The 24,199-nt window shown below is 37.6% G+C and overlaps 1 protein-coding gene across 2 annotated transcripts in view; it reads right to left on the reverse strand.

Annotated features, from left to right (window-relative positions):
• LOC149087774 (ATP-binding cassette sub-family A member 2-like) overlaps positions 1-24,199 on the reverse strand; it is a 167,783-nt gene that overhangs the window by 139,214 nt on the left and 4,370 nt on the right. For both annotated transcript variants that reach the window (XM_089231689.1, XM_089231688.1), the window contains exon 2: positions 23,771-23,893. In XM_089231689.1, coding sequence (XP_089087815.1) covers positions 23,771-23,836 — 66 coding nt within the window. In that variant the 5' untranslated portion in view covers positions 23,837-23,893. The remainder of the gene's footprint in view (positions 1-23,770; positions 23,894-24,199) is intronic.

Here is a 24,199-nt window from a genome sequence, read left to right on the forward strand (position 1 = left end):
ATATTTCTCAGCTTTCCTGTATATTCTGAAATTATGAATGCTGATTCACCAAATCTATAAAATCGGGGAAAAAGGGGTCTCAAACAATTTTTGAGGCCTGAAATTGTAAAGCTGCACCGGGCCACGCGTCCCGTAAAGGCAACCCTGAGTAGTTAACTAAATTTTAAGTCGTCAAGTGCTAAAAAAACTGTTAAAACTTAATTAATCAAGCAGTCAATGCGCATTTGATACTGCGAGTTCACGCCCACTGGTGCATGCACATAGAGCCTACTTAATCGAAAAAATAAAATCTGGTTTTTCACCTACTTGCCTACTCAACAACTAAACGGCCCTGCATATATATTTCAAAGTACTTGACGACTTGAAGATTGAGTTAACCACCAAACAACTTGACGAGTGTAAACGCGTCTTTGGGTTCAGAAAGGTTGTGAGATGCTGCTGTCAACGCTGTTGAAAACAGTTCCTGCATGAACAAACGCTCAAGACGAGAACCGACGTCTCTGATTAAAAGTACGACAAAACTTTAAGACTGTTCGCCAATCACAAAGCATCATTCATAAATTTTTAATTTTCATTACTTTTTTTTCAGTGTGCGCATATTTTCGTTCGTTGGAGAACGCCAAATAAAATACGGTAGAGCAACGAACTCGAACGTCAGAAACCTTTATGTTTACTTAGAAATTCCCTCAAGAAAAAACACATAATTCGTCTCTCTCTCTCTCTCTCTCTCTCTCTCTCTCTCTCTCTCTCTCTCTCTCTCTCTCTCTGAGTTTCTCCTTAATTTTCGGTTTGTCTGATTGACTGTGTAGCTCATTTGGCAAAACAACAAGTTTGGTTTCGTGCTCGGGAGAAATGACGTGTTCACTGGAAACAAAAAGAGAGAAAGAGGAAAAAAAACCCTGATTTTTTCGACGTCAATGACTCCTCCGCTGATGCAATATGGTGGCAAGGACAAAACCTCTGTCTCTATTTTTTGCCCACTCAACACGCAATACGAACACGTATACACTACATACACATTCATTCAAAAATTTCAGCTTTGCAGTGGAATGAAGGAACAAAGAAACAAAAAACTTTTGCGAAGGTTAATTGCATACACTTAATACCACGTCCGTGCTGTAGTTCAACAACTCGTAACAGAAAAACTACTATCAAAAATATTCTGCTTGGGGAGACACGCCTACCTAACTTAAGGTGTGCAGGAGAGGTCTTCAACGCATGGCTAGCGGGCCACATTTGAATGAACCTCGGAGTTTTTTGTCGTGGCCCGAAGATTATTTTCGGAAAATGGTTGAAAACATAGAAAAACGACTAATTCTAGAATGAATGAAAGAAATAATTCCGGAATTGATGAAAATTCAGAATTACAGAAAGAAAAAAAATTGAATTTTTTAAGTAATTTCAAAATTAGTAAAAAATAACTCAGATCAATAAGAGAAATAATTTCATAATTTCTGGTAGAAATTATTTTACAATCAATAAAAGAGTAAATGCAGAATTTTTGGCAAAATTATTGTAAGAAATGATTTCAAGGTATATTGAGAAGGAAAAAATAATTTCAGAATTAAATTATTCTATAATTATTTACTTAGGTAAGGTGATTACAAATTAAAATTAATCTCAGAATAGATTAATTTAATTAGTAAATAATCAAAAACTTTTTTCCGAATTGGTAAAAAAACTATTTGTGAACTAATCAAAATTGAAAATCAATAAAAGAAATAATTTCAGTCTTCAATTATTTTTGTCCCTGGTTTATACGTGGCCCCGTTGGCCCCTTCAATTAAGATGTCACTAAATTACATGAGATGATGGCCCGCGGGCTCCGTGGGAAGTTTCGATTTGGTCCGCCGTGTCTGACCATTACCTCTTAGATGCATGTATCTCTAGGAGGTAATAGTTTGACCCTTGGTGTACCGCAATATCCTGACACGCTACACCGAGATGCGCGATTTCCTGTAAAATAAAAAGAATGCGCATTTCTGAAATTCAACCATAATCACAGGAAGTGAATCTAGGCACCAGAATGATTTTTTAGCCCCCCCCCCCCAAAAAAAAAATTTTTTACCAGAAGGTCCAATGATTCTATTGAATTTTTCCTGGGCATAGTGACCCTCTTTCATGTTTGGCAGACATGCTGCTACAAATTCCAAACATTTGTGCTGCTCTCAACCTGCAATTTAGTAACTACACAAAGGAAATTTTAAGGCACCAATACCAGTGTTTTGGTCACCATGGCTATCTGGAGCGTGTGATTTGTCCAGCCTTGCATTACATGTTTCAAGGCACAGGACCTGATACTCTGGAACATTTTAGCCCACTCTTAAATCCACATTTCATAGTTATAATAGTACAATGAATGAACGCCAGGCGCTCTGCCACCGGACTTATCCCGTTGCCGAGATCTCTTCCAGCCCAACTTCGTGGCAGAGTCTGGGACAAAGTGGGTGCACCTACCAGTCTGAGTGTGTAGCTAGTGTTGTGTTTGATATTTCAGTGCTGCCATCTATACTTCAAATTGTGAGTGAAGTGTAATGATTGAATATTTGCAACGTTGTAGGCCTGTTGCTCTCTGTGGCGAGACTTTTTAACGGGGAGATCGGCTCGCATTGGCGCCTTGAAGTTGGAAACCACAGAAAACCAACTCCAGCCGACCACCACTGTGGCGCTGGTGGGGTTCGAACCCGGATCCCCGCGATGCGAGTCCGTCACTATGACCACTCGACCACCACAGCGGCGGTTATAATAGGATAGAAAGATAATTCAAATATCAATCGCACTTCCATACAGATAGCAAAAAAAATTTAATTTATTGGAATTTTAAGGTAAACATTGCCGGAAAAAAAGGTTTGATATACAGTCGAATCCCGTTATAACGAACGCCAAGAGACCAGAGGAATCACTTCGTTAAAACGAAATTTCGTTATAAAGGAATTCCAGATTACCTAGCATTGTTCCTACGTAAACTTATTTCAGGGATTAGAAAAGTGTTCGTTAAAACGAGATTTTTGCTATAACGGTATTCGTTAAAACGGGATTCGACTGTACAAGAAAAGAAGAAATAATGTTCCAAGAAGTCTTCCGCAGACGTAATATTTACACGCACAAGAATAATCAATTTCTTTGTTTATGAATAGAATAATCGAGTTTTATCAATTGAAATGTTGGCTAGGAAGACAGGAAAATGATAATAAATCACACAAGCACAATAAACCCAACGCAAAAAAGAAATGCTTATAATTGGCTCTGGCACCAGAAGATTTCTTTTTCTAGAGGCTTATGTGTCAAAATGAAATATTGTGCATGCGGCACGTGCCAGCTTAAAGGGCACGAGGATCGTGATCATTGAAAACGAGCCTCAGCTGCAAACAATTTTATGGCAGCTAAGAAATATGCGTGTATGCTTCCGATGTAACACAGAAAAACTTCACTTGAGGGTCTTGAACGAAATAAAAATAGCGCAGGGTAGGAAAAGAAAAAAAAAACAACTCGATAGGTAGGTATATCATGACATAATACGATTTTTTCCTTCCTCCCACACCCACAACAAAATATTAACGGTAACAACATGCGCTACTGCCACTGATAAATTTTGTCAGCACGGTGCCATTAGCATTTTGTTGAAATTTATTTGAAAAAAAAAAACAGTCGAACTCGGTTATAATGACACCACTTTGGCTTTTACGCCAATGATTGGCAGGTCAGGCTGATTCCCGTAGAGCAGAAAGTTGAGTACTTTCAGACACGGCGGGCTCAATCGAAAATTATTCTGAAATTATGTGTTTCAAAAATTATTGCTTTCATTAATTCTGAATTTTTATCAATTCAATTATTTCTGAGTTTCCATGAATTTGTTTCGGAATTATTTCTTTCATTTATTCTATAATTATTTCTTTCTTTAATTGAATTATTTCTTTCTTTAATTGAATTATTTCTTCCTTTAATTGAATTATTTCTTCCTTTAATTGAATTATTTCTTCCTTTAATTGAATTATTTCTTTCATTTACTCTAAAATCATTTCTTTCATTTACTCTAAAATCATTTCTTTCATTTACTCTAAAATCATTTCTTTCATTTACTCTAAAATCATTTCTTTCATTTACTCTAAAATCATTTCTTTCATTTACTCTAAAATCATTTCTTTCATTTACTCTAAAATTATTTCCTTCTATAATTCTAGAATTAATCAGTTTTCAATGTTTTCAAGAATTTTCTGAAAATACTCGGCGGGCCACAACAAAAAGCTCCGAGGGCTAAACCTGACCCGCGGGCAATACGTTGAAAAACCCCACGTCGTAAACATTTCACGAATTTTCTACCTTTAATTTCGAATTGATACTCTATTTCTTGTAATAAAAAAAAAACGCCTTCATAAGATGTTGACGAAAATTTTCAAATCTCGGGATAATTGGATATAATTAACTCTTGAATAATTTCCCACTTATATTTTTGCAAAACAATGCTTTCACCATAGCAACGAGACAAATTAATAATAATAGCATTTTTTTTTATTGGTTTTTGAAACATCGAAGAACGAATTTTCACAGAAGAGCTCGTTCTAATCCCGACGCATTAGTCATTATTGCATGCGTCAAACTATGTATTATTGACCCAAATTTTCGCATGTCATTCATTGATTATCGTTATTAATTTTCTTGTTATCTATAAGCTAAACAAAAAGGGAGGGAGGATCAACCACGATATTCTATCTAAGCAGTAGACCCGAGCACTTAAAGGTACCAGTTCACAAACAAGAAAAATGATAAAAAGATTGATTAAAGAAAATCAAATACAGTCAAACTCGGTTATAACGATGTCAGTTGTAACGACACCTGGTCCGAGCTGCTGACTTCCGTAGAAAATAACGTTAATGAACACTGCTTATAACGTGGATAAAAGAATAACGACTGCGGATATAAAGACAGTTTTTCGTCGCTTATGCTTCCGTGTTTATTGCGTTTCCCTAAGAAAGTTCCCTAGCTCTGGAATTAAAGCTCGTGCCATTGAGACAATGTTTGCCAGATGTTCTATCGATACTTAACATTAAAAATAAAATATATATTACATGTTTGACGCTCCGATTTGCTTTACATTTCAAACTTCTGTCACCAGCGCCTCCCTTGCCCAATTCATGATTCGACTGCGGCTACCCAGAATAGTTTAGTACGTCTCTACAGAGAAGATTTCTATTCCTTTCTCTATCTCCTAGGACAGTGGTTCTTAGAGCAATGTTTTTATTAGGGCTGGGAATCGATTAAAATTTTTAACCGGTTAATTAAAAAATTTTAATCGATTAATCGAATATTTTTTGCAGCCATATAATATTAAATAATATTAATAAATGCTATAAACATATATTTTATTCATTTCACTCACCTATTAGGTAGATTTAAACAAATATAGGAATAGGTTAAGAAATTAAGACTGCCCGCTTCAAGCAATTTAATATGCTGAGCATAATTGCCAAAAACTAATTTCTTCACTTGGGTCTTGTTTTTTTTTAAAAATCGGTTAATTTTGGTTATTATTCACTAATTTCGAAACTACTTTCGATTATACTGTTGCTTGTTTCCCCAGAAGCTCTCGAATGGTACTTGCGAGGCGATGAGTTAATGTTTCCAAGAATACGGAAAATGTACTGTTCAAGCGAAGACAATATATATTTTGGTCCTATATATTCTAAAACTCCCATCAAACTCAATTTGAAACTGAAATCATCAGTTTTCGTTGAATATAATTTGATCAAAATATTGATGAAATTTGGGGAGAACAGCATAAACTAACGGACAACACTTCGTTTCCCGATTTATGCTGTTCTTTCAATCTGATTTTTTAAAAAGAAATACAATCTCGCTAAAACTCAAAATAAAGAACAGCTTTGCGAGTATTAGGTAATATGAAACTTTTCTTCTTTCCGGGATTTTTAAGGGTCCCGTGTTGTTTGATCCGTGAAACACCATTTGGAAACTCACGGTTAAATGTATATCACAAATTACGATATTTTTTTAATGTACACAATACGTTTCATCGTTCCCATGAGAAAGCCTTCTGACAGTCGAGTTGTTAGAGAGCTAGCCTCTGAATGTGCAAGTCTGGGTTCGAATCCCGGTTCAGGCATGGATGTTTAATAACACTAAAAAATTCCCTGGACAGATCGTACGGATCTCTTGGGAATGAGTGGGGAATCACGTTGTTTATTTTCTTTTAAAAAGTCTCTCCGGAAAAAGAAAGTTGAATCTGGTCAACTGAAAGGAACTGATCAAGAGCTGGAAAGCCATTGCAAAAACACAACTCTACATATATATGGATTACAGCGAATATATGCACTGATTACGACATCAAGTACGGAATTGTTTGTCAACAAGGGAGGGGGTGAAAGAGAGAACATCTTAGCCTCCTCCTACAGTCTTGCAGCCTGATAACGATAACTTACAGGGAAAAAAAAACTAAGTTTGGTTAAACCTTAGCTTCGGAATGCGGGGAAAAAACTTTCATCATAAAAAAAAACATAAACTGAAGTCCTGATAACAAAAAAAAATTTTTTTTTCCATGCTATGATATTGGTCCGTTCCGTTCTTTTCAAAGCGATAACAATGCCCGAATGATAACATTATCCGTGATTCTAATAAGCAGAGTCCTCTGTAGTACCAGCATGATAAATAAATGGTTGAATTTTTTTTGGGGGGTTGAACGCTCGAAAAAATTGAATTTAGATCATACACACTTGCAACAAAAAAAATCCGAATGAGCCATTGAAATATATATATATATATCGGGAAATAAATCAATTCCATCGTAAAGCCAAAATTAAATTCATATAAAACATCTTGAGATGAATTTTTTTCTTCCCCCATAACATGTATTTCTTTGTAATATTATCTCCCAGAGAGATTTCGTAAGCACTTCACGTTCGTGAGGAAAATGGCTACTCGAGAGTGGCTTATGGTTGCGTTGCGTGACATGCTTCCAGAACCAGATTCCTCTTCAGTTTGAACTAGATCAAGAAATTAAATAAATCAGTATTTATATGTAAACAATCTTTTTTTCCCCGTCTTGAGGCTTGTGAAAACAAATACAGAGAGCTAACCCCCTACGCGTCCGGGGAGCTGAACTCTTCTTCTTCTTCGACCCACGCTGAGCTCTCTTTAAAAAGAGCTTTTCTTCCGAGCACTGCCAACAAATCGATCGCACGTGTCAGCTCTTGCTGGTCTTCTCCTTGCTCTGGAAACGGAGAGCGAGATGCTTACTTCGTTCTTTTAAGGTCCTCACGATGACCCACTCTTTGCTCCATAACATACATCCCTCTCAGTCTCCGTCACCCCTAGACCACAAGCAAGCTGTTTTATTTATCCGCATTTATTTCTGAACAGCATTGCGGACATATTCTTATTTAATAACGGCGGGAGATGGAATCTGAAATTGTTCCGCCGCAAATTACGAAACAAATGGATACCGAAGCGAATCGGGAAAAGAGCAAACAATAAATTTATCATCGATGGTATATAGTAGGGCTGGGAATCGATTAAAAAGTTTTTAATTGATCAATCAAAACTTTTTAATCGATCAATCGTAGTTGAATCGAATATTTTTGAACGCTAACATCCATAACAAACGTATTATTAGTAACTATATAATATTAATTGGTGCTATAAAAATGTATTTTATTCATTTTACGCACCGATTTTTTAGATATGAATAAACATGGGAATAGATGACAATAATCTAGCCTTTCGCATTCATATGCTGAACACACTTGCTATATTTCTTAACTCGTATCTTGGTTTTTTTTTTAGATATCGGATACTTTAAGTGAGTCACTGATTTCGAAAGTACAGTAAAAGCTCATTTTTACGACAATTCACAATCACGAAGAAAATTGTCGTTATAACAGACTCGTTATAAGCAACTATTCATTTTTTGTTCTGTCGGATTATAAAATTATCGAAAATTGCTGCTTTATCTGCATTTAAAACCCTTTCAGACCCGAGTATTCGTTTTTTGGTGTTTTCACGATGTTTTTTGCATTTTTGAAACTCAAAATAATAATAATAATACGGAATAAATAAAATAACGCATTTAAAACAAAATGTCATCAAATCCTTATTTTTTTCAAAATTTTTTTAAAATTTTCAATTTTGTTTTTTTTTGCGTGAAGAAATAATTTACTTCGTCCAAATTTTTTCAGCCAAGATGATGCAGGATATATTCATCTTCACATGCAACTTTTTTCCAGAATTTTATCGCGAAATTTCATGTAATAAATTCCACTTTTGTCGGAGACACTTTTTCCTGAAAGCCATCTTAAGAAACCCTTGACAGTTCAACTTTGAGTGCTGCCCTCTGATGAAAGTCCCCGCCATAGTTCATATTCACCATATTTCTAAGTCAAAACTCACACAATTCTTTAACTACGTACAAGCGTTTGGCAAGAAATTTGCATTATCTTCATTTTACGAATCGGCGTTAAATGTGGTAGCCTTGCCCTAACCTAACCACACGTTGGAAAAACGAAGGGGGAAATTACCAATCGGCTTTTTGGTTGCTTTTTTAAAAGTTTTGTGAAATATCTTTTATCAGACTTTTATAGTGTAATCCCGGCCTCAGAGTAATTTTTACGAGGAGCGTGTGCCGTGATAAGAGTCATAATGTTCAGTTTTCAAACAAAGAGGAGGAAAAAAAGTTTTTTTTGATGTTATAACGAATGCTTCTTAATTTTCAACTCACTATAACCGAATATTTTTGTACCTGCAACATTAACTACTAACTCACTTGCAAATCACTCGTTATAAGCCACACTCGTTACACCGGAATTTTAGGCGGGGATTACACAATAAAATTTTGATAAAAGTTCTTTAATAAAACTTGAAAAATGCAACCAATAAGCGTATTGGTTACATTCAAGCGAAAGTAACCAACAAGCTTATTGGTTGCATTTTTTGTTTGATAAATTTCTTTTATAAAAGAACTTTATCAAACTTTTATAATAGAACTTTATCAAACTTTTATAATAGAACTTTGTCAAACTTTTATAATAGACCTTTATCAAACTTTTATAATAGAACTTTATCAAACTTTTATAATAGACTCTATCAAACTTATATAATGTAATACTGGCCTTAGAAACTGTAAGAAATATCTGAAAGGGGATTTTTCGCCCCAAAAAATGGTACTGAGGAGGGGGAAAAGGAAGAACTGATTCTTCCCGAATATATGCCAAAACTGCTATGCACAGTGGAGGAATTATATTTTAGTTTTTCTTTTAAAACGTGCATCAAAATCGAGTTGAAACTGAACTTCTCACTCGTTTTCGTTGAATCAACTCGCATTTTCCAATGCCAAAAAAATTGATAAAATCACCGATTCTAGAATATATAAATATTGGCCACTTATCTAAAACGACGTGTAAGGTGTGTCTGATGGTAATATTACCATTCTTCTGTATTTTTTTTTAGTTTGAACGAAGTTCGGAATTTTATGTTCATATGCTGTGTATTTGTTGGACACGTGACCTAATTTGTTTTTTGCTTGGGTGATGCGTAGTTTCACGCAAGTTCGTCATATTGTGCCGGAAGTTTCATTTGTAAAAATCACGTTGTAATTTTTTTTTTTTGCGATACATTTGCACCTGTTCTCAGGTTCAGTTATTCCACAACTTTAGTTCGTTAACCATGATGTGCAGTTTTTAATGCTTTCTCATCTGCTTTCATTATAATTTCAATCTGTGTGAAATTCTATATGTCATGAAGGTTTCTTTGGAACGGTGATTCCCAACGTGGGCCTCACGCCCCACAAGAGGGGAATTTGATTGTCAAGGAGGGCAATTTGAGTTTTCCATGCAGGCTTGGAACCTTTTTCCGAACTCCCTTCATTTTTTAAATCAGTTCAAATTTTTAATTTTTAAACAATTTCGTGATATTTCTTTCTTTTACTTTTTTTTTCAGTGGAAGAGGTTTGACTGAGGGTTCTTAATGTTTTGTGTTCAATGGGAAAATTTCCACGGACCTCCTGTGCCAATAAAATGAAGAAAAATGAAGGCCACGAACTCCTTCTCAACATAATATTCTGCGTATAGCAATGCGCAAACAATGAGTTAATTGAGAATAAGGACTTACCAGGCTGTTAGGCCGAGGTCTGCTATTTTTTTTAGATTCTTTGTCCGCAGCTGTAGTGGGCATCTTCAGCGTCGAGTCTGATACTAACGAGTGCCCACGATATGCCCTTCTTATCAACTGCGCCGGCTTCACTTGCTATAGATTGTTATCGTCGGCAGTGGGTAGTACCAGACTGACCTCTGAAGATGCAGCCTCAGCTGTGGGCGAAACATTTGAAAGAAATAGCAGACCATTATCTAACAGTGCGATAAATCCTTATATGCCGGCTGCCAAAGATTATGCCGAAGCAATGAGTTACTTGTTTTCTCATCCAAACTCACGGACCCACCAAAGTCTCTCTCAGGAGGCCTGATTAAGAACCACTGCTTTTGATTAAGTAAAACCGTGCTTCCCAAAGTGAGCAATATCGCCCCCTAGTGGACGATGGAATGGTCCCGGGGCGATAGAGGCTACAATTATAACATAGTATCCTATGGGATTGCATGAGTCTGGGGGCGATGAGAGAAAAAATTTCTCAAGAAGGGGGGGGGGGTGATGGAACAGAAAGTTTGGGAAACTATGAAGTAAAATAAGTAAAAGTAGAAAGAAATTGAAGGGGAGAGGCAAAGACTCCACGTTTTAAAATTTAAGGAGGCAAGGTAAAAAAAGAAAGGTTCTTACTTTGAAAAAAAAATTGTTATAGAACTATGGAGTTCCAGCCCCCCCCCTCCACTCCATCTCCTCCCGTACTGGGAGACATCAGGGTTTAAGAGATGATTTGGTGGGGCATGCCCCAAAAAAAGTTGGGAACCACTGCTTTAGAATATTGTACAGGTTGGTATTATGGGCACGTATGCTATATTCACTGCGGGTGTACGAGTACGAATTTTTTTGGCAGAAATTTCATGCGACCATGTCTCTATGCCCCCACCCTCAATTTTCATTCACTAAGAAAGAATAAAAAGGCTTCATTTGTCCGAAACGCACAATAATACGCAAAATAATAGCATTGTGCAGGTGGAATGGTCGAATGGTTTTGGTAAATTTGACTGATTGTAGCTAGAAGGGTGTTTGCGTAATTGGCGATGAAAAAATTTTGGCGGCAATTCAATTTTGAATTTCGCTAATCTTCCAGCTCGTCATTAAATCCAGGCACATTTTGATGAAATTGATGCCAACTAATAGCATTTTTTCCGCTCTTTCCAAATGTGTGCTTAGTTTGCGTATAGATCTTTTAGAGACTTCAAAAATTTTAGTTTTTCAGACTTGACCCATTTTTCTTCTATAAGCGACTATGAGACTAGAAAACGATTCGAGATAGGACAGAGTTAGTAGGGCGTTTCATGTTCCACTTGCGCTCGTCTATCAATCCCTTTCGTTTGACACAACATGCCGCGTTCATCCTGTATATTGCAAATATCTATCCCTTCTTTAATTAATCAAATTCTTTCGTATTCTAAAAAAAATACCGTTCTAGTACACTAAATCTTTTTGTGTGTGTGTGTTATGTGCCATATTTCCCGTCCTACAGCCCTAGATTGGTACAAAGAACGTAAAACGAGACAAAACAATCCCCCGATTGAGCCTTTACAAATACACCACGAGCAGGTTACATGAGCAATAAGAAATATTCATTTAGAAATATTGGAGACCATCGTTTCCACAACAGATACTGATTTGCCACAAAAAATTCATGATTTAATTCGTAGATTTTTGGCACATCAACAAATCAAATGAAACATCGCCTGAAAATAATCCCAAGTGCATCTTTTGAAGCAAAAATATTAATATAAGACGAGGTCTTGTTTTCGGCGAAACGCGGTATTTTCGCGGCGAGAGATTGAAAAAAATTTCTCATCAATCATGATACTCAATAACTTCGTCCCTCATTACAATGAAAGTAGTTATCGACAATGACGAGTTCCACGAAAACAGATGATTGGATGATCCCGCAAATGGAAAAAGACGTTTCCGAATAACGATTCGGCATCCAATCGACTGATGCCGAAGCTCCAGGAATGAATAATGATAGTTATTATTATTATCATCTCTCTCTTTACTCTATCAAAACGGTGCCAGATGCTTTCTAATAACATCGCAGAGAATAAGAGAAGAAAAAAAAAAAGCAATCAGAATTGAGTAATGAGAGAACACGTTTTCGCTATTTCTACGAATCGTGTGAAATGAAAATCTGGAGGGAAAAGAAATTTTGAAAAGAAAAAAAAGGAAAAATGGAGAAAAAATGTCTTTTTTACAATGAATGTGCCGCATTTCCGCTTTCTTTCTATGGCCGGGATTACACTATAGAAGTTTGATAAAATATCTTTTACAAAACTCAAAAAAAAAAAAAAAACCACCAATAAGCTTGTAGGCTACATTTGCTAGAATGTAACCGATACGCTTATTTGTTGCATATTCAAGTTTTATAAAAGAACTTTCTTTAAACTTCTATAGTGTATGTAATGCCGGAATTACGCTATAAAAGTTTGGTAAAAGACCTTTTAGAAAACTTGAAAAAAAACCAAACAATAAGCGCATCGATTACATTTGAGCGAATGTAACCGATGCGCTTATTGGTTGTTTTTTAAGTTTTATAAAAAAAACTTTTATCAAACTTTTATATGATCCCGGCCTTACACAATGAAATTTTATAAAAGACAGAATAAAGCAAGAATGCTCAACCTTTAGGAAAGTGCGGGTCACTCCATTGGTTTGAAAACGCGTCGCGGGCCACTTAAGTGATCTGTAAATGTGTCAAGGGCAACTTGAGTAATGTGGAACTGAAGCGCGAACAGCTTAAGTACTCTTAAACTGTACCACGAGTTACTGGAGTGACCACCTCCTAACCAGATCACGGGCCCGCCACTGTCTCAATGAAGATGTAGTATGCCTAAGTCCTATAGCCTCTAGAACAGACAACCTAGTCTTCAACCTTTTCCAAGTCCCGAGCACTGCCTGTACCCATCATGAAAAGAAGAGCACCCCTTATGGCAAGTTTGACATACGAATGCACGGAATCAGGACGATATCAATCCGTGAATGCAATTTCTACAAGGTACTTAAGTGGAACGTTTATCAACTGCTCGCGAATGCGAGCATTGAGCACTCTAGGTACTTCAGGGAGCACTGTGGTGCTCGCGAGCAACGGGTTGAAGATGCCCGCTCTAGAATATATCCTTATACAGTCGCCTTAGTAAGTTCTAGTCCGTATAGATGGCACATGCAACCCTTCCCCCCCCCCCACGCTTCTTCTTGTGCGTGATTGTTTGTAAAAAGTTTAGTTTGGCTTGTACCGCCAATATGTATAAACATGTCTTCCTCCTCGTTATACTTCTTCGTCAGTATAAATAATTAATAAATCGTAATGTTTTAAATATGTTTAATCTTATCATTATAATCGCCATAAAGAGATAATAAGCAAGTAGTCGAAGAAGACCTGAGCTCATGCTGGAAAATGTGAACGTACGTATTGTGAAGTTTGTTTCCGTGTAATGTTTGTTATAGTGTTGCCATCAATTTCTCAAACTACGAGTGAAGTGTAATGATTGAGTAATTGTACCGTCTATAGCGAGACTTTTCAACGGGCAGTCGGCTCGCAGCTGGGAACCACAAAAAACCAAACTGGAGTAACCTGCAAATATGCCGAGGGTAACTTGAGCAATGTGGAACTGAATCGCGAGCAGCTCAAGTTCTCTTTAACCGTGCGGCGCGTTGCTTGAGTAACCTGCAAGTGTGCCATGGGTCACCTAAATGATCAGGAAATGCGTCGCGAGCCACTTGAGTAATGTGGAACTGAACCACGAGTAGCTTAAGGGCTCTTGAATTGTACCGCGGATCACGTAAGTGATCTGTAAATGTGCCGCGAGTTACTTACGTCATCTGGAAAAATGCTGAGGGTCACTTAAGTGTTCCCGAAACTTTGCCGCTGGTCACTCAAGTGATCTGCAAATGAGCCGCTTATTTTTCATTTTCAAAAAAATTGGTTTAAGGTCACAAGCGACAACAAATAACTCCGAGGGCCACTTTTGGGTCGCGGGACATGAGTTGAGCATGTATGGAATAAAGTGACGAATCCTCAGTTTTTTTTCTGTAGTTTGTATTAGGAATTCATGTTTCGAATACATTAAAAAATAACTTATTTAGAAAATTCGTGGGACACTTCCCTTGGCATAATCAATTTTTTTTCTCTCTCTCTCAAAAAGGATGTAGGCCTAAAGCAGGCATCTTCAACCCGTTGCTCACGAGCGCCCGGAAGCCCCAAGAGTGCTCGATGCTCGTGCCCGATTTAGTGCTCGCGAGCACTTGATCAACGTTCCAATTAAACACCGCGGTGGAGGTTCGTGGGGATGGTCGGGAGTCTCCCTTCGCGGGACGTGTTGGGGCGTTGTGGGCGGGACTGAGGGGGATTGCGCCCGCGGTGCTGTCCTAACTTGTCGAGCGGCGATGTGCCCTGGGATTGGGGGTTTGGGTGTGGGGGTGTGGTTGTGCTGCTTGGTTGGCGGGATGTTGGTCCCGGCCGGCTTTAGTTTTTTTCCGGCAAGCCCACGATCTCACGATCAATGAGCTTATATCGCAAAAACGACAGAGCCTGGGAGTGCTCGGTTCTATACTAATACTAACCACCTTGTACAAATTGCATTCAAGGATTGAAACCATCCTAATTTTATACATCTGAATGTCAAGCATGCCGTAAGCGTGTTCTTTTTATGATGGGTACAGGCAGTGCTCGCTACTAGAAAAAGGTTGAAGACCTCAGGGTAGTTGTAAATAAGCTGACACTATTCAGACAAATGTAGCTCCCATTCTGATGGAGGTACATTCCACACCGCTCAATATGATCACGTCGAGACTCGGGATTTCTCTGGTAACAATAGCCGAATGATAACTATAACTGAAAAATTCTCGTTTGTAAGTACGGTGACATTACATCCCGTTCGGTTGAACGGGATATAGGGTAAATGCTATTGGTGAAACGGGACAACTGTTGTTCTTTCCCACATAGTTGGTTACAAAATGTTCAGTTACTACATTCTTTTTTTTTTTTTCATTCCTTTCCGAAACGGAATCTTTTTCCCTCCTTCAAGCAAATTCTGCATTTTTTTTATTCAGTCATTATGATGTGTTAGAATAGAACTGTCTAATGTATATCACAAATTATATTTGTTTAATGTACACAATACGTTTCATAGAATCCTCTAGAAAGTCTCTCGGCAAAAGAAATTTCGATCTGGTCAATTGAAAGAAACTAATCAAGAACTAGAGGTAAGAGCTTTTTTTTCCGTCACACATTTGTCTTCAACTATACGAAGGAAATCGCAAAAAGAAGCTCCACACGTATATGGATCACAGCCAATACTATGGACTGTTAACGACATTAAGTACGGAAATGTTTGTCAACAAATGAGGAAAGAAACAGCAGATGCCAGCCTTCTACATAGTCTTGCAGCCTAATAACGATAACTTACAGGGGGGAAAAAAAAATTGAGTTTGGTTAAAGAACCTTAGCTTCAGAATGAGCAAAAAAACTTTCGACGGAAAAAAATTTGATAACGAAGTCCCGATAAATATAAACGAATTTTTCCCATGTTATGATATTGGTCCGTCCCTCGCGAAAATGATAGCAAATAAGTGATAATACCGAATAATTACATTACCCGTGATTCTAATAAGCGACGTCGATTGAAGTAATTCTGAAATTGCACCTCAAAGAAGAGTCGGAATTGCGTAGTTGGAGAACACGTTTTAGCTATTTCTACGAATCATGGGAAACAAAACAAAAATTTCAGGCAAGTAAAAAAAAAAAAAAAAAAAAGGTAAAAAATCAAAAAAAAAAAAAAAAATATGTCTTTGCATTTTCTCCCTTCTTTTTACAATGAATGTGCCGCATTTCCGCTTTCCTTTTAACACAATGAAATTTGATAAAAGCGGAATAAAGTCACGAATCCTCACTCTTTTCTCTTTTGCTGTAGTTTGTATTAAGGATTCACATTTCGACTACATTAAAAAATAACTTATTCAAAAATTCGTGGGTTTTTCCCCCTCTCACATGATCATCAATTTTTTTTTCTCTTCCGAAAATGATGTACATGTAAGGAATAAATTTCCTCACATTACACTTTTTTCCTCCTCTTTTGTTTTATGTAATAACTTCTGTGGATATAATCTTTTTTTTTTTGCGGGAATTTTTTGAAGTGAAAATTTATGATTATTACTCACTTTCTAACTTTTACTCTCTTGAAGGACTCACATCCGGGAAAGAAATCTTATCTCAAAATAATATTTAAAAAAAAAGATACTAATAATAATAATGCTAAGTCATTGTCAGCAGAAAAAAGAAAATCAAACTCCACACGTTCTGGCGAAACTCAAGATGATAAAACGTGTGTAGACTAAAATAGCAGCCATAATTTGTATGATAAAAAAAATATATATATTTTTGGTTATTTTCTCTCCTATCTGTTTCTCATGGTTATGAAATCGACAAAAAATCAATTATTATCAATGTATGGCACGTTTTCGCTTGAGAAACTGCGATTAGTTGCCTAATAGATGTTGTATCTTTTCTTTTTTTTGGAAATACGAATTATTGTTCAAGGCTTTCATGGCCGGCCGTTTAATGACCTGCAAACGGTTTCCGGGCTATTAGGCCATGGTCTAAGACAGTGGTTCTCAACTTTTGCGAGCCAGCGGCCCGGTTTCATTTTGTGAGTTGAAAGCTCAGTCAAACCACACGACCAACAGAAAAGGGGCCGTTCAAGTATTACGTCAACATCGATGGGGGGGGGGGTTTCCGATTTGCTGACTTTTGATGACAAGGGGTGAGTTTGGATAATGCTTACGTCATCAACCACCCTTTATGAAAATATGAGTTAGGATTCAGAGAGGGCAGAGGTGATGACGAAATTTTGCTGACAAGGGGGGGGGGGGGAGGGTTCAAAAATGGCTAAAAATTTGCTTACGTAATACTTGAACGGCCCCAAATGAATGAGGAAAAAAAGAAAACGGCTAATCACTCGCGGCCTGGTATAAATAATGTCAAGGCCCGGCAGTTCAGAAACACTGGTCTAAGAGATTTCGCCCTTCCTGACATTTCGCCCGCGTCTCTGGCAGTCATCATTCGGACGTTACGAAACCTTTCTCGCTTGCCGCGGGGACTTATTACGTCCGAATAACCTCAGATGATGCCTACCACAGACGCGGGCGAAACGTCAGAAAGGAAATCTCTTAGACCGGAAACCGTTTGCAAGTCACAATACGAATTAAAAAATTTTGACATAAGAAAATTCTTACATTTTTTTACGAACAAATCTCAATCAAGGTAAAAACTCGTTGCAACCAACAGGCCTGAACATTTCTTTGAAAGGCCTTTCCAATATGAATTTTAGATTTGATGAATATCAGAGGTAAGATGCTCGTATACCACCGTGAAGGTTGCTGTCGGGTCCCAGGTTCGATTCAAAGGAGAAGAATATAGATAATAAGATATTTTTTCCCCTAACGATCTGAAGGTGACCAACGAGAGATGGCGTCTTCATTTTTAACCCCCGTCTATGATAGGCAGTAAATTACAGTGTAGAAATGCGGCCGAAGTTGGTGTGCGGTGAAGTAGCAAGAATAAGGAGCAAGTACACACCTCTGACAACATAAATACGTTGAGGGCCACACATACAACTCAGAATTCCCATTCCGGCATGTATCCATTCGTTAGAAGTACCGCAGAAGAATGTGTACGAGATGCATATACGGTTAGGTAGTGATCAAACTCGGTTTTAACGACACCTCAGCTTTAACACAAATAATTGTTTTAGCTCAACTTCAACATCAATAAAAGTTCGGGCTGATTCCAGCAGTGGTATCAGACTATATAGAATATAGTAGAACAGTGAGTATACAATAGAACGGTGGTTCTCAACCGGTGCTCCACGGAGCCCGTGCACTTCCCAGGGGCTCCACAATCACTAGAGGGAAATAAAATTAAAACAGTAAATTTAATAAATAAATTTAAAAAAAAACAGCCCTAAAGGGTTCCGCCATGTAAATTATGTACTAAAAAGAGCTCCTCGAGTCCTGACATAGAAATTAATACACTGAAAAGCGTGTCAGAAGAGGTTGAGAACCGCTGTCATAGAGAATATTGCTAGCTACCTTGCTTACAACGTCGATGAAAACGCAACGACTTAGGATATCACCACATACAGGCGGCCCTCGACTTTCGCACATAATTCGTTTTCGAAAATGTGTGCGAATGCTGAATGTTCGGAAATAGAGGGATGCGAAGAAAAAAACATAAAAAATTGTATATGTATTTTCAAATAGTTATTGAACAATAATTAAGTTAATGAGGCGTATTTAATGAACGTATACGCCAATTTTTTGAACGCAATTCCTTAATTTTACTCTTGTTCTTTTTTTTCAAAATTCAACATATAATAGACCAGTTTATGTTGTACGAACGGCCGATTGAAACAAAAAATTCACCGTTTTCAGAAAGTCTATTTCCATGTTTGTCTCGATCGTATGAAGTTTACGAGTCCTTATAATTTCTTTTTTGTTCGTATCAACACTGCAGTTTCTCTTCGTTTCTCACTAATAATTATAAATTTATAAGGGCGAAATATTTGAACATCAACAAATAAATTGGCAAAACACACAACGCATCGACACGCGCCCTAACGCAAGGATAAAAACCTGTTAAACATTTGGCCTCGCCCATTACCTCCTAGAGATACATACTACAGTATCTAGGAGGCAATGCCCCGCCACTACTAAACCAGACATGCATCTCGTCCATATTCCTCTGCGGAACGAATTGGTTACATGTTGGAATGTGTGTGTGTGTACGTGTAGTGAACCTAACTTCGAAACTGTTTCTGTGTAATTCTTGTTATGAGTAGTGCTGCCATCAATTTTTCTTACTATGCATGAAGTGTCATGATTGAATTGTATACCGTTGTAGGTATGTTGCTCACTGCGGCGAGACTTTTTCAAATGGGAGACCGGCTCGCATTTGCGCCTTGAAGTTGGAAAACCACAGAAAACCAACTACAGCAGACCACCAACGGGGGGTTCGAACCTTGGAGTTCACACGACCACACAACGGCCTTATTTGTTATTGCATACTGAAAGAAATTTACCCCGTCACATTTGCATGAAAATTGGTAGCGAGATCAATTGGAATCAGATTGAAATTCTTGATTATTATCGATTTTATTTTTTTTTGCTCTAAAACAGCCTCTAAAATTTTAAATAGAGTAGATCCCGCTTATAACGTTCCCATTTAGAACGTTTTCCAGCTTAGTACGACTTATTTCCGTGGTCCCAGCTTTAACTAACACTCACTGATATTTCCCCGTTTAAAGCGTTTTTCCAGCTTAAAACTTATAAGCGTTAACTTAAAAACGTTATAAGCGCGAGATCCACTATACTTCAAAAAGAGGCAAAAATTGAAAATTTCAATCTCTAACATCTCGTCAAATGTTTATCCAAATATCACGTAAAAAAATATCGGAATTTCTTTGGTGCAGATCATACAGGGTGTCTTGTGAGTCCTAATTCGGCATTTATCTCAACAGCCGTGTTTCGTAGAGGTATGTTTCCCATTTAAAAAGGCTCAAAATCCATCCCATTGAAAATTTTGAACACTTCGATCATATCTCCTCGACACCTGCGTTCATCCATTGTAAACAATTTCAAAAAATGAAGTCTCTCTTCATAACTCAAGCCCTGTGTGCCAATAACGACACGCGTAGCTCTTCTCTGCACCCCTTCAACCAAGTCTATGTCTCTCTGTAGGTATGGTCTCCAAAACCTTACAGCATACTCCAGTCCAGGACGAACTAAGCCTCGAAAAAGCGGAAGAATGACTTTAGGAGAACGCGAAGAGACCTGCGAAGTACTGCTTATTATTTTATGCCAGTAAAAAATTGTAAAAAATTACAAGTTCATTCACTTCAGTATTTTTTTGGTAGGACTCTTCGATAATGGTCACCCATGCGACCTAAAACGTCGTCCGTTAATTGATAGTACTATACATGGAGTCCAATTCAAAAAGCGCCCCTTGGAAGAGGTGTCCATCACATAGGCGTAAGCAGAATTTTCTGAAGGGGGGGGGGGGGTTTCAATTTTTTATTCTTATCGGGGGGAGGGGTTACGTTTTTCCAGCAAAATAACACTGCAAAATAATCATTTTGAAGGGGGGTTTAGAACCCCAACCCCCCCTCCCTTTTGCGTACGCCAACGGTCCGCCATGAAAGATTCTAGTGTAAAATGATAGTGTTTCTCACGTTAATGACGACAGGACAGTAAGTAACAATCATCCTGGGCTAGGTAAAACCTTCTTAGAATCGACAAATGACGTAAAATTTCCAATTTTTCACACCTGATCCACTCCAATTTTAGTCCCAAAAAGTAACTTTTCCACTAATTTTCCTTCAAAAAACGGAACATTCCTGAAATTCAAATGCAAATATCTCCCTTGAATTACTTACTGATCAAGAAAAATAATATTTAAATATTCTTCCACCACTCCCAGGTTGCTGCTACCTGTTGGGCCATTTTCTACTTCTGTAAAGCAAATGTATTTCAAAAGAATACGTATTTCACTTTTACTGCACATTTAGCAAAAGTGGAAATGTACTCTTTTGAAAATAAGCTCCTCAAGTCCGCATCTGCAGCTCACCGCGGCGCCTCTGACAAAGGCTACTATTACCACTAAACCAAACGTGCAACTCGTTAGCATATATTTGCGGAATTTCTAACGAGCTAGTAAATGTTGCAATATTCCGTGTACGTGTTGTAAACCTAACGTGAAGTTTGTTAATGTGTAATGCTCGGACTCGCGGGTTTGAGCCCCACCATCACCACAGTGGTGGTCGACTGAAGTTGGTTTTCTGTGGTTCCCAACTTCGAAGCACAAATACGAGCTGGTTTCACCACAGAGGGAAACAGGCGTACAAACAGTACATGTATTCAGTCATTACACTTCACTCCTTAAATATAGATGACAGCACTGAAAAATCAAACACAATACTAGATACGGACTCAGACTGTTAGGTACACACACTTATACTTACTAGTAAATTGACCATAGATGGCGATAGACCTGAGTTGTGTTCGGTTTGAAAAAAACAAGTGTAATGCTTGTATGTGTGTAGTGCTGCTATCAATTTTTCTAACAATGAGTGAAATGGAAGGATTGAATAACTATACCGTTGTAGGCCTGTTGCTCTCTGCGGCGAGACTTTTTAAAGGGACGATCGGATCGCGTTCGTGCCTCAAAGTTGAGAACAACGGAAAACCCATCTTCAGCCGACAACCACTGTCGCGACGATGGGGTTCGGACCCGGATGCGAGTCCGTAACTACTGCTATTCGACTACCGACCCGACAAAGGATGGCGACTCCCCTAGGAGCAGCGACACTCACTGGATTATGCTGCTGTTTCCCAACTTTTCTCCGAATTTTGAACTCATATATCAATGAGTATTTCCTTTCGAAACACAATTTTTTTGAAGAGAAAGAGAGGGCAACAAAAAAAAGTAGAGTCTAGTAGGTCCTGAAAAGAACACGGTGTCCATATACAAATTCAGATTTTTTTTTAGTTTGTGACTCAAAACTGGTACAGGGTGATTTTTTTTTAAACATATTTTGAGCATTTTTTGAATTGGAGCTATACCTTTTCGATGAACGGTTGATGAGATAAAGGCTGAATTAGAATTTACAGGACACCCTGTATACTAACTACTGCGTTTTATCTGCAGCTTTTTTTTTCTCCAAAACCATTAAAATCTTTAAAAACTAATTTGTATTTTTTTTTCAGATTTATAGATGACGCATGAATGCCAGTAGACGAATACAATTTCCAGACCACACAGAAACCTCTTCTGTTCTCCAAGAGTTTTTTATTTATTTTATTTTATTTTTGGTCAACGAAATAAGCAGGAAAATACGATGAAAACGTTTTTATAACGTTAATGATAGAAAATATATATATATAAAGTATAGGGAAAAAAGTCCTTCATGTTTTTGATATAAACGTAGGTCACACCCAAGAAAATATTTCCCAATTTTAAAGGAGATGGCGTCAACCTCTGAAAACTGAAACTACTCCTATCCGATAAGATTTACCCTTCACCTGATAACATATCAGGTGATCCCATTTAGGCACGAAATCCAACGATAATTTTCGAGTGTTTTATGTTATGAAAGAATGAAATTCGATAACGACGGGAGAAAGGTAAAGAGAGGCAAAATATAGAAATAGATAGGAGCGCTTGAAGTGTTGCCAAGGAGCTCTCTACATGCACAAAATTAATATTAAAAAAATTGAGAGGGAAAAGCAAGAAATTTTTATTGTGTATAGGCCTATCCCGATTTCTGACGTCGAGAAGAACTAGGTTTCCTAGCTTGTATCTAGTCCTACTGGATGAAGCATGCATGCATGTGGTCATAGGTAAAGATTGAATCTGTACACACATCTGACTCCTGAGGCACAAAAATCAGATCTTATCTTTATCTTATACAATCAGATTTTTACTAAATAACTGGTAGAACCGTCTTAACGACCCCTCTCGCCTGGTTGGAAATACCAGCCTACCAATTTACATACATTTAATTATAATAATTATAACTAAAAATCATACACTGAAGTGCCAAAAGTCATGGCATACCTTTTAATATTGCTGCACTTCGTCGGGTAAAAGGAGGTCCTACACGATATTAAGAGGTATCCCATGAGTTTTGGCACTTCAGTGTAGTATCAGATCTTATTTAACACGGTGCGCACCCATGCGTTTAAGACGGTCCAGGCGTTTCATGGGCGGCCCATATAGGTCTTCTAATCTGAGAACTAATCAAAATTTAGAATTGATAAATTAAAAATAAGGAGAGAAAATAATATAAAGAAATAATTCCAGCATTGGTCACAATTCAGAATTTTTGAATGAAATAATTCCAGAACTGATGAAAATTCCCAATTATTGAAGGAAATAATTCCAGAGTTGACGAAAAAAATAATGAAAATTGACAATTAATGAAAAAATAATTCCAGAACCGATGAAAATTAATAATTAGAGCCCGGAAGTTTAGGCACTAAAAATGGTATGAATAGGTGGGCAAAAAGGCACTAAAAAGAAATTCAACTGCCTCTACGGGGGAATCGAACCCACGCCCTCTCGCAAGCGAGCACGCTATACCACTAAGCTACAAAAGAAACGAATCTCTTTCCTCAGAGCTTATATGCGCTGAACGGGATCGTACATGGACGTTGTTTGGGTCCACAAATTGGCTACCTTAGCTCGTGAGACACTCAGCCACATCACTACACCGTACATCAGGGGTTAGGCTGTTAGAGAATTCGAGCGATCCATTTTGAAAGCTCCTGCGACCCAAGTTTGAGTAGCCACCCATAGGTTAAGAATCTCTGCCGTACATGGACAGTCATAACTTCTAGCTCATTCCTTCAGTCGCCTTACTCTCCGTTATTAATAAGAAGGTTTTTAGCAGCTGGCTGATGCAAAGATAAATTCAGGAAAGAAAAGCGGAGTTAGGTCCGACTGTCCATGTCACCCGCTGCCAAAACTTTTGTATGAGAAGAAATCTCCTTGAAGATCAGTTTTCCGAGGAGCGGAGAATCCATATCCTATAGAGAGAGGTTTTACTGTGTATTTAGTATATCTTACCGGTTTTCTTTTCTTCAGTGTGAAGTTCTTCCATAGAAGCAGCTTTAGCTGCAAGCAGAAACCCATCGCTTTCACTGGACTGGTTCTTCAGAATTTTTATGTGATCAACAACACTTCAGTCAACTGAATGTATAAATAGAAAACAAACCCTAAATTATACATTTTCTAGAGCACGTAATCAAATACAAAAAGTAGAAAAACCAATTAAACTGCATAGTAAAATTTACTTGGCACGAGGTGAAAAATTTTGGAGGAGCCTCGAAATATAATTATGTTTAAAGCAACTGGAAACACTTTAAACGGAATTTCAATCAAAAAGCTCATTCTCTAGTTTCGAAATTCACAGCATCATTTGTAAATACTGAGCACGAGTTCTTTCTTTAACACTGAATTTGTGACGACTTCTAAAATTGGGGCTGAAAAAAAATT

This window comes from Pholcus phalangioides, unplaced genomic scaffold (assembly GCF_987345545.1).
Source record: "Pholcus phalangioides strain wild (caught in Gottingen) unplaced genomic scaffold, Ppha-v1.0 ptg000004l_1, whole genome shotgun sequence".
NCBI classification, from domain to species: Eukaryota; Metazoa; Arthropoda; class Arachnida; order Araneae; family Pholcidae; genus Pholcus; species Pholcus phalangioides.